This window comes from Crocuta crocuta, unplaced genomic scaffold, assembly GCF_008692635.1.
Source record: "Crocuta crocuta isolate KB4526 unplaced genomic scaffold, BGI_CrCroc_1.0 scaffold256, whole genome shotgun sequence".
NCBI classification, from domain to species: Eukaryota; Metazoa; Chordata; class Mammalia; order Carnivora; family Hyaenidae; genus Crocuta; species Crocuta crocuta.
Window position 1 is genome coordinate 374,765 of NW_027530999.1, and position 18,927 is coordinate 393,691.

At 35.7% G+C, this 18,927-nt stretch overlaps 1 protein-coding gene across 1 annotated transcript in view; it reads left to right on the top strand.

Moving 5' to 3' along the window:
* Nucleotides 1-1,037: 1,037 nt before the first annotated feature.
* CCDC39 (coiled-coil domain 39 molecular ruler complex subunit) overlaps nucleotides 1,038-18,927 on the top strand; it is a 45,457-nt gene continuing 27,567 nt past the window's right edge. The window contains exons 1-7 of the mRNA XM_077770563.1: nucleotides 1,038-1,188; nucleotides 8,629-8,748; nucleotides 10,582-10,728; nucleotides 11,862-12,020; nucleotides 12,766-12,858; nucleotides 12,951-13,079; nucleotides 16,293-16,484. Of these exons, the coding sequence (XP_077626689.1) occupies nucleotides 1,099-1,188; nucleotides 8,629-8,748; nucleotides 10,582-10,728; nucleotides 11,862-12,020; nucleotides 12,766-12,858; nucleotides 12,951-13,079; nucleotides 16,293-16,484 (930 nt within the window). The 5' untranslated portion in view covers nucleotides 1,038-1,098. The remainder of the gene's footprint in view (nucleotides 1,189-8,628; nucleotides 8,749-10,581; nucleotides 10,729-11,861; nucleotides 12,021-12,765; nucleotides 12,859-12,950; nucleotides 13,080-16,292; nucleotides 16,485-18,927) is intronic.

Here is an 18,927-nt window from a genome sequence, read left to right on the forward strand (position 1 = left end):
GCAGGTAACTCAAATTACTGTATTGGTGAGGTGCTTGCCACTCTAACTGGGACGCCTTTTCAGCCAAATGCCTTCATGATAATGTGGACTCAGTGTTTCCTAGCCTTTTTGGAGATTAGGAAGAAATACAGATTTTTATGTGAAATTGAAGGTTCATGTACGTTCAAAGAAAATATAGGGGCACCTGGGTGGCTCAGTCGGTTGAGTGTCCGACTTCGGCTCAGGTCATGATCACCCAGTTCGTGGGTTCGAGCCCCGTGTCGGGCTCTGTGCTGACAGCCAGCTCAGAGCCTGGAGACTGTCTTCAGATTCTGTATCTCTCTCTCTCTCTGACCCTCCCCTGCTCACGCTGTTTCTTGCTCTCAGAAATAAACAAAACATTAAAAAATAAATAAATAAAAGAAAATGTAGAGAGAAAAGTGTAGGACTGGCGAGAGCGGGGGAGACCATGAGACCCTCCTGCAGTCCACTGCAAAGGGCAGATGAACATTGAGAAGACCAGGAGATTAAAACAAAAGATCGAAACACACATCAGTGATTCCAGGGAATGAATTATTCCTCAAAATATCAGTCTCCGTCAGCCTACAAGCTTTCGTCTACGGATGAAACTCAGGAAACACCACTTGAAAAGAAAAGTCTGTTTTCGATAGCTCTCATCTTCTGCGTGCGATCCGGCAGCTGCGGGGCGCAAACGCCATTCCCGCACCCGGTGTCCCCCGGAGACCGCAGGCGCCACAGCCTTTACACTCTCCGGGAGCGCCCAGGGGGACGACCCTGAGCTGCAACTTGAGGGAAAGTTAGGCTGGGGCCGCCAACCCCCCAGAGAACCTCTGGAGTAATTGCTTCGCTTCCTTGGAAGCTCAAGAAGAAAATCGGCTCCGGATGCAGGCAAGAATTCTCAACCGGAAGGTTTGCTTTCCTGCTTGAGCACTTCCTGTTTGGTAACTAAGGACGCGGAGCGGTTGCTAGGGCTGGGGTGGTAATTCCCCGGGAGATTTGCGGGTGTAAGCGAGTTGCCTCGCGTGCTGCTCCCGGGCTCTACGAGAAGGCGGGTCTTTCCTCCACACCCTGTCAGAGGCACCCTATACTTCTGCCATCATGAGTAGCGAATTCTTGGCGGAGCTGCACTGGGACGATGGGTTCGCTATCCCGGTGGCAAACGAAGAGAACAAGATGCTGGAAAATCAGGTAAGGATCAGGTGAAGAAGGCGGGGGCAAGAAGGGGTAGTTTCTTGGTTGGCAGGAATACTTCAACCCTTTTCTTCTTCCCTTTTCCGTCCCCAGTTTTATCTCTTTTCTGTCTAACGCTCACCGCACCATCTCCTTTCTCCCAAATCTGTTTACCCCTTACGGTACTTGAAAAGCATCATTGAAACGATCATTGATTTTCAAGACTATAAAGCCTGAATTGTTACTCTCTCGGCTCCCATTCCATGTCGCCTCCTGGGCGGGAGAGGAAAGGCTGGTTGCTGCGTCCGCTTTTTCCTTCTTCAGAGTTAAGCGCGCCTGCAAAGGGCCTTCTGAGGTTTTCGTAGCAACAGTTGTTTGCGGATGTTTATAAGCAAAACACGCTCTGGTTGACATTACTTTTTGAGTTTCTGCCTATGACATTTACAGTTGAAAGTGATTTCAAGAAATACTTTCAAGAGAGACGTTCTAGTAAGAATGTAAAATGTGCAGTGTACAGCTTTTCAAAGTGAGGATGCTGTCACACAGTGATTTAAAAATATTTTACGTTGTAAGGAGTATTTTACCCCGGCTTGCTACCAGTGCGTAGTAGTTGTTAAAAATAAAATTGCAACTAGCTCAGAAAACTTTTAAAAACCTTTAGCAATTAGTCTAAAGTTCTGTCACATGGCAGTGTGTTGCGTTGAGGAGGATCCAAGAACAGATAATGTTTACATTGCTTCATAGAGTGGAAGAGAAGGTTTTCTTTCCTTGGAAAAGAAAATGAAAGTCCTTCACTGTCTTTTGAAGATTTTTTTTTCAAAATATTCTGACCTGTTTACTCATGTCTAAATTAGATAGCTGCAGGTTTTTTTCTTTTTCTTTTTTTGCTTTTAATGAAGGGCAACATTAAGAAATATATGAAATTTGGCACTGAGTATTGAGGAATAAGAATATTAAGAAGCTTCCAGCCCTGGGTTCAGATCCTATTTACCAGCAGTGGGCCTGTTTCTTCTTATATAAACTGGAAATAAATTAATCATGTCACAGGATTGTTATACAGCTCTAAGGACATTAATGTAGGTTAAAGTTCCATTCAAATATTAGTTTTTATTATTGCCATATTATTTATCTCATGATTTTATATACATATATTAGCTTTTTAAAAAAGATTAGGGAGCAATAAAAAGAAGAGTGAGGGCCATAATCACTTTATCTGAATAAACAGTGGCATTGAAAAGGCAACTCTAGTAAGTTTAAGATATTCAAACAGAAGGGTATAAAATAGAAAATAGGATATTCCTTCCTCAAAATACCCACTCTTGACTCTAGAAATGGCTTTCATGGCATTAAACAAATATTCCAGACATCATAGTCTACAGATGTATAGATAGAAAAGACAGACATAAGTATTATTTTATTAAATTTAAATCCTAGTTAACATATAGTGTGATAATGATTTCAGGAATAGAATTTAGTGATTTATCACTTACATATAATACCCAGTGCTATCCCAATTATGCCCTCCTTAATACCCTTCATCCATTTAGCCCTTCCCTCTACCCAACACCCCTCCAGTAACCCTCTGTATTTAAGAGTCTCTAATGGTTTCTCTCCTCTGTTTTTATAGTATTTTTGCTTCCCTTCCCCTATATTCATCTGTTTTGTATCTTAAATCCCACATATGAGTGAAATCATATGATATTTGTCTTTCTCTGACTTGCTTATTTTCCTTAACATAATACACTCTATTCCATCCACATGGTTGCAAATGACAAGATTTCATTCTTTTGGATCACCGAGTAATACCACATCTTCTGTATCCATTCATCAGTTGATGGACATTTGCGCTCTCTCCACACTTTGGCTAATGTTGATAGCCTGGCTATAAACATTGGGGTGCATGTGTCCCTTTGAAAGAGCACTCCTATATCCTTTGGATAAATACCTACTAGTGCAATTGCTGGGCCGTAAGGTAGTTTTTTTTTTAAATTGTTTGAGGAACCTCCATCCTGTTTTCCAGAGTGGCTACAGCAGTTTGCATTCCCACCACCAATGCAAAAGGGTTTCTCTTTCTCTGCATCCTTGCCAACATCTGTTGTTGCCTGAATTGTTAATGTTAGCCATTCTGACAGGGGTGAGGTGATATCTCATTGTGGTTATGACTTGTATTTCCCTGATGATGAGTGATGTTGAGCATCTTTTCATGTGTCTGTTAGCTATATGGATGTCTTCTTTGGGAAAGTGTCTATTCATGTCTTTTGCCCATTTCCTCACTGGACTATTTGGTTTTTTTGGGTGTTGTTTTGTTAACAGATCTTTACAGATTTGGATACTAACCCTTTGGATACAAAAATCTTTACAGATTTTGGATACTAACCCTTTGGATACAAAATCTTTACAGATTTTGGATACTAACCCTTTATCTGATAGGTCATTTGCAAATATCTTCTCCCATTCCATCAGTTCCCTTTTAGTTTTGCTGATTGTTTCCTTCACTATGCAAAAGCTTTTTATTTTAATGAGGTCTCAATAGTTCATTTTTACTTTTATTTCCCTTGCCTCTGGAGACATGTCAAGTAAGAAGTTGCTGCAGCTGAGGTCAAAGAGGTTGTTGCCTATCTTCTCATCTAGGATTTTGATGACTTCCTGTTTTACCTTTAGGCCTTTCATCCATTTTGAGTTTATTTTTGTGTATGGTGTAAGAAAGTGGCCCAGGTTCATTCTTCCTGCATCAGACAGAAGTATTATTAAAATGGAATCCTACTATGTGTACTGTTTTTAACATAAAAATTTTTATTTAATAAAAAATTTAATTTTACTTATCTTAAGAGACAAAAAGAAAGGAATTATTGAATTTCACGTAAATATTACTCTTTACAAGAAATAGTAATTGCTAAACAAATTTCTTAACATTAAGAAAAACTATAAGAAAAAATGAAATGGTTAAATTATTGTTTAAAAAATTCTTTGTTTCATTTGTAGACCGTATGGGTTGACTCCTTGCCTTTTCATTTTTCATTTTTAAAACAAATAAATTAGTTCTCATACTTCTTTGCACCATCTTTTACACTGTTAAAAAATAGTGGTTTTATTATTTTTATATTATCAAGCTTTATTTTATTTTTAATTCCATTTAGTGCCTTTAATTTACTACAAGTGTTTAGTCTTAGTTTTATATTTAAACTGGTTTAATGGTCCTAATTCAACCACTTTTACTCAGTTTATCTTTTCTTGGATTTTTCACTTTGATTCATCTTTTGCCTGGTTGGGTTCTATCCTTACATAGTTGTTTCAAGAAAGGACTATTGTTTTGTGCTTTTGATTCCTTGCATCGTTGGTTGCCAATTGGTTTCTTGCATTGTTTCTTGCATATGTTTCCCTTGGGATCTTTTTACTTGTTTATCTTGATATCTTTCACATGATGTAAATTCTGATGGTCCTTGCATGTCCTTTTATATTTAAAATAGGCAGAAAAATGGGAATTCTATGGGGAATAAATGATCAACTTGTGGAGAGTTAGTCATTATGCTTCCATTAGGAAAGCATATGCTTTTGCTCTGGGTTCATTATGCAATCATAAAAGTTAGTAACTGATGAAGAAAATAAAAGTCATAAAGCTGTATACAACAAACAAAATAGCAACTAAGTACATAAAAGTAAAAACTATTATAAATACAAGTAAACTTTGACAAAAATACAGGTGTAGTAGGATACTTCAATATTGACTTCAGAATTGGACAGTTCTAATAGACAAAAATAAGAATATAAATGTATGAATAATATCTTAAAAACATAGACAGCATATATCCCTTAAATAAACCCGTTTAAAAATATGTCCGTAAAACATTTACAAAGGTGGATCATTTACTATACCAGGATGAAAACATTAATGCATTAAAAGTGAATGATACACCTTAAGGACATTATACAAAGTGAGATAAGATGGACACAACAGGACAAATACTGTATCATTCCACTTATATGACATACCTAGAATAGTCAAGTTCATAGAGACACAAGTATAACGGTGATTTCCAGAGGCTGGGGGGAAGAGGAATGGGGAGTTAGGGTTTAATGGGCACAGAGTTTCAGTTTGGGAAGATGAAAGTTTTTAGGTGGATAGTGGCAGGGGTTGCACAACACATGAATGTATTTATTGCCACTCCACCCCCTCCCCATTCTCCTCCTCCTCCATTTATTTATTTATTAAATAAATAAAGGAGGGGCAGAGAGAGAGAAAATCCTAAACAAGCTCCATGCTGCCAGTGCAGAGGCAAGGGGCATGGGGCTTGAAGCGAGTTGGATGCTTAACTGGCTGAGCTACCTAGACAACCCAATTAATGACACTCTTCTTAATGTACACCGAAAAATGGTTAAAATGATAAAATGTATGTTTATGTATATTTTACCACAATTAGAGAAATGAGTGGTGGGAATTTTATTTTTTTTATTTTTTATTTTTTTTACAAATAGTTTATTGTCAAATTAGTTTCCACATAACACTCAGTGCTCATCCCCACAAGTGCCCTCCTCCATGCCCATCCCCCTCCCCCCACAACCATCAGTCCTCAGTTTTTGTCAGCATTCAAGAGTCTCTCATGGTTTGCTTCTCTCCCTTTCCCCCACCATTTCCCCCTTCTTCTCCCCCTTGTTCCTCATTTAAGTTCCTCCTAATCCTCCTATACGTGCAAACATATGATATTTGTCCTTCTCTGCCTGACTTGTTTCGCTCAGCATAACACCCTCAAGATCCATCCATGTTGCTACACATGGCCAGATTTCATTCTTTCTCATTGCCATGTAGTATTCCATGGTATAGATAAACCACATCTTCTTGATCCATTCGTCAGTTGATGGACACTTAGGCTCTTTCCATGTTTTAGCTATTGTGGAGAGTGCTGCTATGAACATTGGGGTACATGTGCTCCTATGCCTCAGCATTTCTGTATCCCTTGGGTAAATTCCTAGCAGTGCTATTGCTGAGTCATAGGGGAGTTCTATTGTTAGTTTCCTGAGGAACCTCCATACTGTTTTCCAGAGGGGCTGTACCAGTTTACATTCGAGTGGTGGGAATTTTATAGGCCACATTTTTCTGATCATAAACCAATAGAATTTATAATAAATAATTTTAAAAATTATCTTCATTTTATGGACTGAATGTTTGTCTGCCCCTCCCATTCATATGTTGAAGCCCTAATCTCCAATGTGTTGGGATTTGGTGGTGGGGCCTTTGGCAGATAATTAGGCTTAGATGAGATCATGAGAATGTGGCTCCCATAATGGTATTATATCTTTATGTGAAGCGGAAGAGAGACCAGAGCTCTCTCTCTCCACTGTTTGAGGATGCAGCTAGAAGGCCCTGTCTGCAAGTCAGGTAAAGAGATTTCACCAGAACCAAATTGTCTAGTACCTCAATCCTGGGCTTTCTGGTCCCCAGAACTCTGAGAAATAAATTTTCTGTTCTTTAAGCCACTCAGTCATGATATTTTGTTTTGGTGGCCTGAGCTGACTAAGACATCCATCTTAAATACTTAGGCCAATTTCTCAGAAACCTAGATAGCTCTTCTATCATGAAGAAATTGAAAGGGAAAAGTTAACTTTTAGAAAACAATAAAGACTACTTCACGTCTGTATCCACTGGAAATAGCAAAAATATTAAGGAAAACTTACAGGCTTAAGTCCCTTAAATGACTTCATTTTTATTCAGTGCTTTAGTCGGCTTGGGTTGCTATAACAAAATACCATAGACTGACTGAAAAAACATTTATTTACTTATTTATTTATTTTAATGTTTTTAAAATTTATTTCTGAGAGAGAGAGACAGCATGAGCAAGGGAGAGTCAGAGAGAGCGGGAGACACAGAATCCGAAACAGGCTCCAGGCTCTGAGCTGTCAGCACAGAGCCCGATGCGGGGCTCGAACCTACGAACCGTGTGATCATGACCTGAGCCGAAGTCGGACACTTAACTGACTAAGGCACCCAGGTGCCCCCCAAAACATTTATTTATTAAAAAGACATTTATTTCTCATGGTTCTGAAGGCTATAAGTGAAGATCAGGGTGCTCTAGTGAGAGCTGTCTTCTTGGCTTGCAGACGTCTGCCTTCTCGCTGTGTTCTCATGTGGCAAAGAGAAAAAAGCTCTGGTCTCTTTTCTTCTAATAAGGACACTAATTCCATCATGAAGGTCCTACCTTCATGTCCTAATTTAAACCTACTCACAAAGGCCCAACTCCAGATACCATCAAGTTGTGGATAAAGCATATGAATTTGAGGGTGACACAGATTTAGTCCATAGCAATCAATGTGACAAAAAAGTAAAAAAAAAATTAAGAACTGCTCTTAATAAGTTTTTGAAAAAGAATGACAAAGTGAACCAAAGAGGGAATTAAAAGGAAAACTGAAATTAATGAAATAAAAGCAAAAATACATATTTAGTATGATTTAGTATGTTTAATGGAATATAGGACATAACATACAGTACATTAGTATTTTATTACTTCCTTATTTAAAAAATTCAAATAGGGTCTTTTGCATTTCAGTCGATCTTGTTGTGCAACTCCTTGGGTTGTAGCCCCAACTTTGGGAACCACAGATCAAGATTTTTGTTCTGTTGAGTTTTTTTTTTGTTGTTTTTTTTTTTACAAATAGTTTATTGTCAAGTTGGTTTTCATATAACACCCAGTGCTCATCTCCACAAGTGCCCTCCTCCATGCCCATCTCCCCCCTACCTCCCACACCCATCAGTCCTCAGTTTGTTCTCAGCATTCAAGAGTCTCTCATGGTTTGCCTCTCTCCCTCTCCCCCACCATTTACCCCCTTCTTCTCCCCCTTGGTCCTCTGTTAAGTTCCTCCTAATCCTCCTATACGTGCAAACATATGGTATTTGTCCTTCTCTGCCTGACTTATTTCACTCAGCATAACACCCTCAAGGTCCATCCATGTTGCTACACATGGCCAGATTTCATTCTTTCTCATTGATTTGAGGGGTGACATATTCTAATTGTCCTGGGAATCTATTTTGTAGTTTCCTAAAGTTTTTTTGTTTGTTTGATTGTTATGCATTTACAATGATTTGTTTCTATTCAGGGTTTTAATTCAATGACATACAACATACATTAAGAAACAGGTCCTAAGCACATGGAAGTCTGTTGTTCTGTTAAACGTTGCCCTAAATCTATTGATTTTGAATAGTTCAAGGAGGAGTTTGTTATACCTGGTGTCCGCTACTTTTTGAATTTATGGTTCATGTTCTGTGTTTTTGTTATGTCTGTTATTATGCTCTTGTTTGTTCTAGAGATATTGTGGTTTAATTATGTAATAGGTTCTCATTTTTTCCCCTGTAAGTACTGCTGTATGAAAATTGTGTTGCAGCAGTGGTCCTTGAGAGATTTCTATTGTTTTAATATAGTACTAATTTTCCCACAGTAATGTCTAAATTACCACACGTATTATTTACAGTTGTCAAAGCTGCAGGAGGAAAGGTCAAGCTTGCAAGGTCAGCTACGTGACTATGAAGATCGAATTAATGCTATGACTTCTCACTTCAAAAATGTTAAGCAAGAGTTTTCATTTACACAGGTATGATAATGTTGACATTCATGTTGAATATGTCATGTGTGGTCATGGAACATTTCACATTGCATATACATCTGTAATTTTATTTTGGAGATACAAGAAACTTTAGCATAGCTAAACTATTGTAAACATAACCTTGAACCTGAAAGTAGATAGAAAAAAAAAAGACTTTTGAGGAACTCACTACTGTCACCAAGTTCAAGGAATAATTCATTCATTTGAAAGAAGAAATCATTCAGCCTAATGTAATATTAGGCAGCAAATTATATGAGTAGGGTACAGTGATGACAATGAGAAATGATTTCAAGCCAAAATAGACCTACATAGAATTTCCACCTTGTTTTCACTTTTACAGCACAACCCACTGCGGCCTTTTTGAGTGGAAACAAATAGTTCACACATTTCAGTAGCCCTTAGGATGCCACATTATTTTAGGATCCTGAGATAGTAGAAAAGTTAAATTATATTTAAGACACTAAGATAACTGGAGAAATGCATTTTAGAAATATTACTACAAGTAATAAAATTTAAAACTTAAGAGTGATTAGTTAAGTATATTTTTTTATGGACAATCTATTCATGTGTAGAACATCATTCCCTGACAATGCCCAGCGTATAGCTCGGCAGGTCAGCATTGGAGATTTTACTAACTTCCATCTCAAACTATTTTTTTTTAAATGTATCTGCCTTTCTTTGAAAGGTATGTAATTCTTAATAGTGAACAAAACATGTTTTTTAATAACAACTTATCATTAATATTGGTAAGTAACCATTTTGTAGTTTAAAGATGTTATTAGGAAGCAGCAAATTTATAAACTTTTAGAAGCAATACTTGAGATTTTTGGATCCTGATATGATTAATTAAAAAACTGGAACATCTTTTCTTTCTTTAAGTTATTAAACCATTGAGTTGGGGATTTGATAGTCAGAGATTCTAGGGGTGACTGGGTGGCTCAGTTAAGCGTCCAACTTCAGTGCAGGTCATGATCTCATGATTCATGTGTTTGAGCCCTACATCAGGCTTGCTGCTGTCAGCCTGTCCGCACAGAGCCTGGAGCATGGTTCAGACTCTGTCTCCCTCTCTCTCTGCTCCTCTCCTGCTCACTCTGTTTCTCTCTGTCTCTCAAAAATAAATAATGTTTAAAAAATTTTTTAAGTAAAAAAAGAGTCAGAGATTCTCTGTATGTATATATTTCATTGTAGTCAAACCTCAATTAAATCAGATAATAGATATATAGAAGACAATAAACTTCCTATAGCATTAACAGCTCTAATAATGTAAAAATAATACTGATGTTGATAACTTAGAAGCACTACAAACTCAGTAGTCGATAAATAATATTTTATTAAGTGAAGCTTAACATGAAGGCATGATTGTTTATTAATATATTCTGGGAAATATTTATAACCATCAATGTTTATGTAGTCATTTATAAATTATCTCTGTAATCAGTTTACATCATCAGTTTATAGAAACAACCCATTTCTTAAGTATTTTTAAATAAATTTTATTTATTTTTTAGGTAAGTTATAAATTATATCTTTTTAACTCCTACCACATAAACTTTGATTTTCTGCAGTTTCCCTAGACCAAATAAAATCTAAAAAAGTATTTTCTCCTAGGTCATTCCATGAACTGACACTTTCTTACAACTAGTAAGCAATACCAACTACACTGAATTACAAAATCTAACATGGCTTAGGTTTCAGTGAACTGGAATTACTAGAACTTAATCTAAGTATTTTGTGGGAACTTTTGGGGGGCTAATGGATTATTATAAATATTGTATAATATTAAATTTTAAAAATCTTTCTATCTTGTAACTTATTCTGTAGTCTCTTTGTAAAGCCAGAGAGCATGAGATTGAAAGCGAAGAGCATTTTAAGATGATTGCCGAGAGAGAACTGGGACGAGTGAAGGATGAAATCCAACGACTACAAAATGAGATGGCTTCAATACAGGAAAAGAAAAGTGACAAGGAAGTATGTGTTAAAATGTTACTTAAAATTTTGTGCTATTGTTCCTTTATTCCTCACCAACAAATACTGATTTCTTTTTTTTCTTTATGGGAAGGGCATTCATTAGTTTTCTGACATTTACAAAAAACATTGCTTTTTGGACAATGAAAGGGATGCGGAGTTGTCATTTGAATGAAACAATGGTAGAATGTTACATTTATTTTCCTACTATTCATTTGCCAAATAGTCCTTGCGCAGTACCATGTGCAGAGTACCATACTGGCTATCTACTATGCAATGCTAGGCATCATTTATTCATAAGTATCATCTGATACTAGGTATATATAATTTATTCATATATTTTAAAAGCAACATTAAAAAATTATTTTTAACATTGAGTTTCATTTTTCATTCAAAATTTTTATCTTTCATATTATTTTATCAGCCTATGACTCTAATATTAAGCCGCTGTCATCTCTTTTTCTCTTTTCCTTCATTTTTACTTACCTGATTTGGGAGTTCTCTCCAAATTTGATTCTTCTCTTTACATATGGATATACATGTAGAAATGCACATGTATATGTATATGTATGCATGCATATTTTACTATATTAATTTATACTTGTTTGCATATTCATTTGTTTTCTTTTGTGAATCTAGATTTATTAAATGAATTTACAGAAATATTTTTATTTCCTTAACAACTGTATTTATTTCAATTAGAAATGCTTCCAAAATTTCCATAGAAGAGACTACTTAGTGGCAGCTATGTGATTGGAAATGGAGCTGAAGGGGACTTGTGTTGGGCTTGAGTTAGCATATCAAGTGCACTATTTTTATTAAGATTTGGTGGAGTGACTAATATTAGAGATTGCTCTGGGGGAGTCTCCCTAAAGCCTTTTTAACCAACCTATGGCTCAACTAAGATTCTTATCTTTTATAATCTTCTCCCTTTTATTTCATAACTAAAGAATTAAATACAATGTGGTAGGTACATGATTAAATATGGTATGTTATATATACATATATATGGAGGTATAAACAGGATTTCTTTCCTTTTTAATATGTTCTATAGTATGTAATGTTATGTTTTATTTTAGTTTGTGTAGTAAATAATATTTTGTAATCTCTCCCTGCCCCTTTTCTTTGGAAATTAGACTAACATATTTAAAACTACTCAAAAATTGGATAGTTTGAAACGTCAGATGAACTGGGACCAGCAAGCCTTGGAAGCCTGGTTAGAAGAATCAGCTCATAAAGATAGTGATGCTCTCACTCTTCAGAAGTACGCACAACAAGATGATAATAAAATTAGGGTGAGAAATTACAAATTGTAATGTTAGGTTTTTTCTGAATCTGTGGTACGTGAACCATTTTACTTAGATTTATAATTTTAAAGCAGTAGTTCTTAAACTTTTTTGAGTCAGATACTCCTTGTACAATCTAATAAAGCCAAGGATCTTCTCTTTAGAAAAATGACTGTACTCAAATACTTATAAAATTTTGCTGAAACTTTTATAGATCCTCTGATACCCTCTGACTATTTCGGGATCCATGGACTCAATTCTGATTGAGAAGAGTTCTCAAAAGCATTTCAGAGAAGAAAGTTTTATACTAGAATTCTGTATAAGTATTTTAACTACTTTTGTCTAAATAACAGTTTGAAAATAACACAGTGTTTGCTGATTTGAGACTATAGTGCTATTGATCACTTACTATATTATTATAACCATTACTTAAAATCTACTTGTAATGAAATCTGTTAATACTTTTGTATTATGAAACATGCTATTTTCTAATAGATATAATACCAAATGCATTATTTTAAATAATTTAAAATGAAAAATTATTTTTTTCTAATTAAAAAGTATTAAAAATCTTTTTAGAAACAATTGAGTTTTCACTGTAACCCTTTGAGGGTTTTAGATAGCAAACAAATGTGTATCTATAATATAGTACTTAATGTATTAATGTAAGGTATGCTTAATGTAAGATATGCTAATAGCTTTTAAGTTAATAAAATAACAATTATGAATATTTTTACATGTAACTCCATCATAGGCACTGACCTTGCAGTTAGAAAGACTGACCTTGGAATGTCATCAGAAAAGAAAAGTACTTGACAACGAACTTACAGAGACTCTAAGTGCACAGGTTAGTTTAGTGAATAATTTTATTTCTTGTCAAAGTGATGTATGCAAAAGCACTTAAATTCACAAAAATGTTATTTGCTCTGTATTTGACAGTTAGAATTGGATAAAGCAGCACAAGATTTTCGTAAAATTCATAATGAAAGACAAGAACTCATTAAACAATGGGAGAACACAATAGAACAGATGCAGAAGAGAGATCAAGACATTGATAACTGTGCCTTGGTAAAGTAGTTTGGTCCTTGCAATGTTCAACTGTATTATTCTCTTTTTTGTTTAACTCATTCAGTTCAAATGTAACTCACATTTGTAGTTGAAAGTCACTTTTTTAGCAGGGTTCAATGGTTTTGGTAAATGTTTTCCAAGGCTCTTTTCATTTAGATATGTGATTTTTTGAAGATTATTTGCTTACGGTATTATGATGCTGAAAACTGGATCCTGCCATCTCTGAAATGTGGAACAAGAGAAAGTCAATAGATAATATTGGTGCCGTAAACGCAATACTCTGACTTACACATGGTTATCCACAGTGCTTTGTTTTAACATATGTGCCATTTGGTAGCAATCACTGGTGTAGGGAAATGAACCTCATGGATAGTCAGGAAACGAAGAGGTAGAGTCAGGAAAGAAACTTAAACTGTGATAAAGTTTCACTTTTGAAACTGAGGCACCCATAATAGGTTAGAAGCATGGAAGGGAAGGAATACCACGCTGAGTAAACACAGACCTACTGTTATCTTTTGCTATTTTAAGAGGTAATTTAGAAGTTTTTTTTGAAAATCATTAAGGAGCAAAATAGTGGTGAGCAAAAATGGGAAGATTAGGGAAAGTTGGGAAGGAGAAGGAATTGAGGAGGAAAGAGAGCAAATGAGGAGATGTTTTAACCTCCATTCTGAATCTACTGCATGGAAAGGCATTTGGCAAGCAGCTGAGGTCATTGGGAGTTTTGAATCCTCATAACTGTATGGGGTTTACTTGTTATATGTGATTTGTATGTAAATATGTTATTATTTTAAGTTTCAGTAAGTAACCAACATTTTATCAACAAAGTGGCCTATGCCTTCCTTGGAGGGACAAAGTAGAACCAGTTTTGACTAGGAGTCCCTCGTAATTCTTAATGCTGATCTTGGTTTCAAACATCAAGTCCTGACTGCTTTCTCTGTGTAAATCAAATGTGAAAGATCCAAGATTGTAGATCTATCTGCAATAGAACTGCATTCTCCTGCAACCCCACAGCTAAACCGACTCAGCCTGCTGATTGAGCAGAATATACAGCTTGTAGGTCTCTGGTCATATTCACATTGGTTCCTTATTGACACCTCCTGGTTGTCTGTATTGGAAGAGAATAGGGAGGGTGCTAAGAAGTGGTGTACTTGTAAGTGTTTAACAACTGGCTCCCCATTTGTAGCATTTCTGATTTCTGTGGTGAAACTACTTCCATACCAACATGACTCCGCTTAACACAGAGTTGAAAAGAGATTTGTCAGTCAGTTTTGGTGAGCCAGTGAGCCAGTTCATACTACTAGAGGATTTAATCACTTGTTCCTTTTCCTCCAAAACAGCTCCTGTCTTCTTAGTGTCTTCTTGGCAGGAGTCTGAGCATATGAACCTGAAATTAGCTTTTTTTTTTTTTTAAGTTTATTTATTTATTTTGAGAGAGAGAAAGAACGCTTGTGGGGGAGGGGAGAGCAAGGGAGAGAGAGAACCCCAAGCAGGCTCTGGGCTGTCAACGTGGAGCCTGATGTGGGACTCCACCTCACAAACCATGAGATCATGACCTGAGATGAAATGAAGAGTAGAACGCTTAACTGAGCCACCCAGGCAACCCTGAAATTGGCTTTGTAAAAGAAACTTTTACATCATTTAGAAAAGGAAAACTATTTTTCTGTTATGCTTTTATTCCAGTGTAGAAATTTTGGAATATTACTGTACTTTTCAGCATCACCTACAAAAACTTAACTGTGAGTAGATAACACAGTTAAAAAATGTGAATGTTGAATGAAGTAGGTATTAGAGTATCTGATTAAGTGGTAGAAAAATCAATATAAGGCAGGAAATTCTAGAATGGTCATTTGACATGTATAAACTTAGGAAGTTATGATCTGTCTTTGGTTGAATATACACAGTAGATATATAGAATGCTACATTATAGAATGATAATTGTTATAGAAAACATATGAATACTAAATTGAGTAAATTAAAAATGTTTTTTAAAATGTATATTTCAGATATATATCCATTTAATATGCTAGTATGTACAATATTACATGCAGCATTTCTAAAATTTACTGATTCCAGAACATATACCCTCCCCAACCTGATTTTCTGTGATTAGTTGTTTGGTGGGACCCCATTTTGGAAAACTTGAAAGAAATACATTTTAGGGTAAATTTTCCTTTTCCCTCCAATTCATTCAATATATTGCTGCCAACATCACTTGTAAAAACCATAGATGACTCTTTTATTCCTCAGCTCTAAAACTTCTTTGTTCTACATTGCTTAAAAATTGAACCTCTTATGGGATCCTGGATGGCTCAGTTGGTTGAACATCCAACTCTTGATTTCAGCTCAGGTCATGATCCCAGGGTTGTGGGATTGAGCCACGCACTGGGCTCTGCAGTGAGCATGGAGCCTGCTTAAGATTTTTCTCCTCCTCTCTCTCTCCCTCTCTCCCTCTGGCCCCTCCCAAATTCGGGCTCTCTGTCTCTCTTTCTCTCTCTCAAAAAAAAGGACAAAAATTTAAAAATAATTGAAGCTTTTTAAGATGGCAGTTGAAAAATTGAATTTCTGCACAGTTGGACCCTACGCTCTAACTTTCCAGCTTCATTCCTTTCATCTGTACCTACCTCTTCTTAATATATCCCCATTCTATGCCCGACTTCCCACCCTACACCTTAACCACATTAGAACTTTTTTTTTTTTAATTTTTTTAAGTCTGACTCTTAGGTGATGCCGTTTAATAATTCCTCTCTGGTAGACTTCATCATCTCTTTGTTCCTATGGTCCTTTGTTTACATCTCTGTTTCTACTTTGTATATTTTATCTATTTTGTATCCCCAAGACCAAAGGTCTTGAGTGAAGGTATTCCTATTGAAACCAATAACTAAAATGTTATTCTCAAAAGATGAAAAAAAAAAAAACCAACCTAGTCCTGTGAAATATTTGGAAAAACCATTGAAATCCAACTTTCTATGTAAAAATATTCAACAATGTTAATGTTCTTTTAGAGTCACCTTTTGTTTATAAAAGATTGACATTTTTCTCATCTCTTTAGCAAAGTACCAGATGAAAGAAAAATAGACTCTTTAAAGAAAATATTGTCTTAAGAACTTTTGATAAAATACTGAATATAATTTAATAGAAAAATAATAACTAGTTTCCTTTCAGTTTGTTTTGTTCATCCTATTAAATATATATTCAACATATTTTTAATCTTAGGCATTAGCAAGGATAAAGCAGGACCTAAGAGAAAAAGAAAATTTGGTTAAAGAAAAGATCAAGTTTTTGGAAAATGAGATTGGAAATAACACAGAGTATGAGAAAAGAATTTCTGTTGCTGATCGTAAAGTTTTAAAATCCAGAACGGAGTATCAGCATCATGAAGCTAATAGAAATCAGCTGAAGGATGAGGTATGTTAACCAACAAGACTGGTTTGTGTGTTTGTGACAAATTACTATAAAAATAAGCATAAAAGCTCTCCTTTGACTAAGGAATCACCTTATAATTCTTTGTCTTATATCCCTTCATGTTGTGGAAATTTTAGGGTATTCCAGTTGAGCCCTGTTTGGTGAAGGCAGCAGGGGGCCAGTCACATCACAGGTGGTATGAAGGGTTCCCCTGGAGTTTTATAGCACACACTTTGCCTGTCATACATGACGTTTTGTAAGTGACTTGAGGCAAAAGGCTCCTGAGGGGTCTAGACTGCAAATCATAATTATAACTTGTAAAGGGGCAGATGTGAAATGAATATTGTAGTGATAACCTGCAGTGGACATGATAACATGTCCAGTGCTACATGGTATGGTGGTTTTAACTCAGATTTTCAGCCTACATTCAGTTTCTCACTTTGTGAAGGGATAATATTTCAGTCTGGTAGTGAGACAGTGTAGGGGTAAAATACCTTGAACAGAGAGCAAAACTTCTGCTTTGTTCATTTCTTCTTTTGCAGACACACATGCCCAACTAGATTGTTCCATAGGGAGTGTTAGAGATCCCTTCAGTTAGCAACAAAGGGATTTTTATGAAATTTATGTCTTCAGGTCATGTTTTCTGAACTTACTGCTATTTCACCAGGAAATTGGAATATTGTAGAGCATTTCATTCTATAAGTTGTTATACTTTTTATTTCTGATACAGAAGGAAAGATTATTTTCCTGTCCAAAAAAAAAAAAAAAAGAATAATTACTTAGGATCCTAAAAAAGTAAAATAAGGAAACTTCTTACCTAAATTAAATGTCACTGCTAATCGTTCTTTCTTAAAAACTTTAAAGTTTAAACCAATTGCATAAAAGAATGCAAGGATTCATTCATTCAATCATAATTTGTTTATTGAGATATAATTCACATATAATAATTCACCCTTTTGAAATAGATCACTTAGTGGTTTTTAGTATTTCATAGAATGTACAACCTTTACCACTATCTAATTTTAGACTGTCCTTTTCTTTCAAAGAAACTTTTACCCATTAGCAGTTACTCTGCTTCCCTCCTCCTATCCAGTATGGCAACTACTAATCTACTTTCTGTCTTCATGGATTTGCCTATTTTGGACATTTCATATAAATGAAATCACATAATACAGAGCACTGTATGTCTGGATTCTTTTACTAAACTAATGTTTTCAAGGTTCATCCATGTTATACAGCATACATTAGTACTTTATTTTTTTTCTCCAAGTCTTAAATTTTTGGTAAAGTACATATAACATACAGTTTACCATCTTTTAAAAAAATATTTATTTATTTTTAAAAGAGAGAGAGCGAGTGAGAGAGAATGGGTGAGGAGCAGAGAGAGAGGAGTATAAAAAATCCAAAGCAGGCTCCAGGCTCTGAGTTGTTGGCACAGCAGGGTTCATACTCACAAGCTGTGAGATCATGACCTGTGCTGAAGTTGGGTGGTTAACTGACTGAGCCACCCAGGTGCCCCTACAGTTAAGCATCTTAATCATTTTCCAGCATACAGTTCAGTGGTATTAAATACATTCCTAATGCTATCCAACCATCACCATCATCCATCTCCATAATTCTTTTCTTCTTGTAAAACTGAAACCCAGTACTTATTAAACACTAACTCCCCACTCCCCACTCTTTCCAGCTCCTAGCAACTATCGAACGATAGTTTCTGTCTCCAGGAGACTACTCTAAGTACTTCACATGAGTCAGACAGTATTTATCTTTTTGTGACTGGCCTATTTCATTTATTTTACTTAGTAGAGTGTCCTCAAGGTTCATCTATATTGTAGAATATGTCAAGATTTTGTTACTTTTTAAGGCTGACTACTATTCCACTTTATGTGTAGACCACATTTGGCTTACCCATTTATCTGTCAGTGGACACTGGGTTGTTGCCATGTTTTAGCTCTTATGGATAATGCTGCTATGAACATGGGTGTACAATTACCTCAGGATTGCTGGATGGTAATTATGGTAATTATATTTTTAATGTTTTAAGGGGCCACCATACTGTTTTCCATAGTGGCTGTACCATTTTACATTCCTACTGACAGTGCACAAAGGCTCTAATTTCTCCGTATTCTCACCACCAGTTGCTATTTTCTTTTCTTGGCAGTAGTCATCCTCATGGAAGGGTGTGAGCTGGGATTTCATTGTAGTTTTGACTTGCGTTTCCTTAATGATAGATGATGTTGAACATCTTTTCGTGAGCTTATTGGCCATTAGTATATCTTTTGGAAAAATGTCTATTCAAATCCTTTGCTCTTTTTTGATTCAGTTTATTTTTGTTGTTGGTGGTAAGTTTTAGAAATTTTCTATATATTCTATATATTAATCCCTTAGCAGGTATATGATTTTGCAAGTATATTCTCCATTCTGTGGACTGCGTTTTAACACTGTT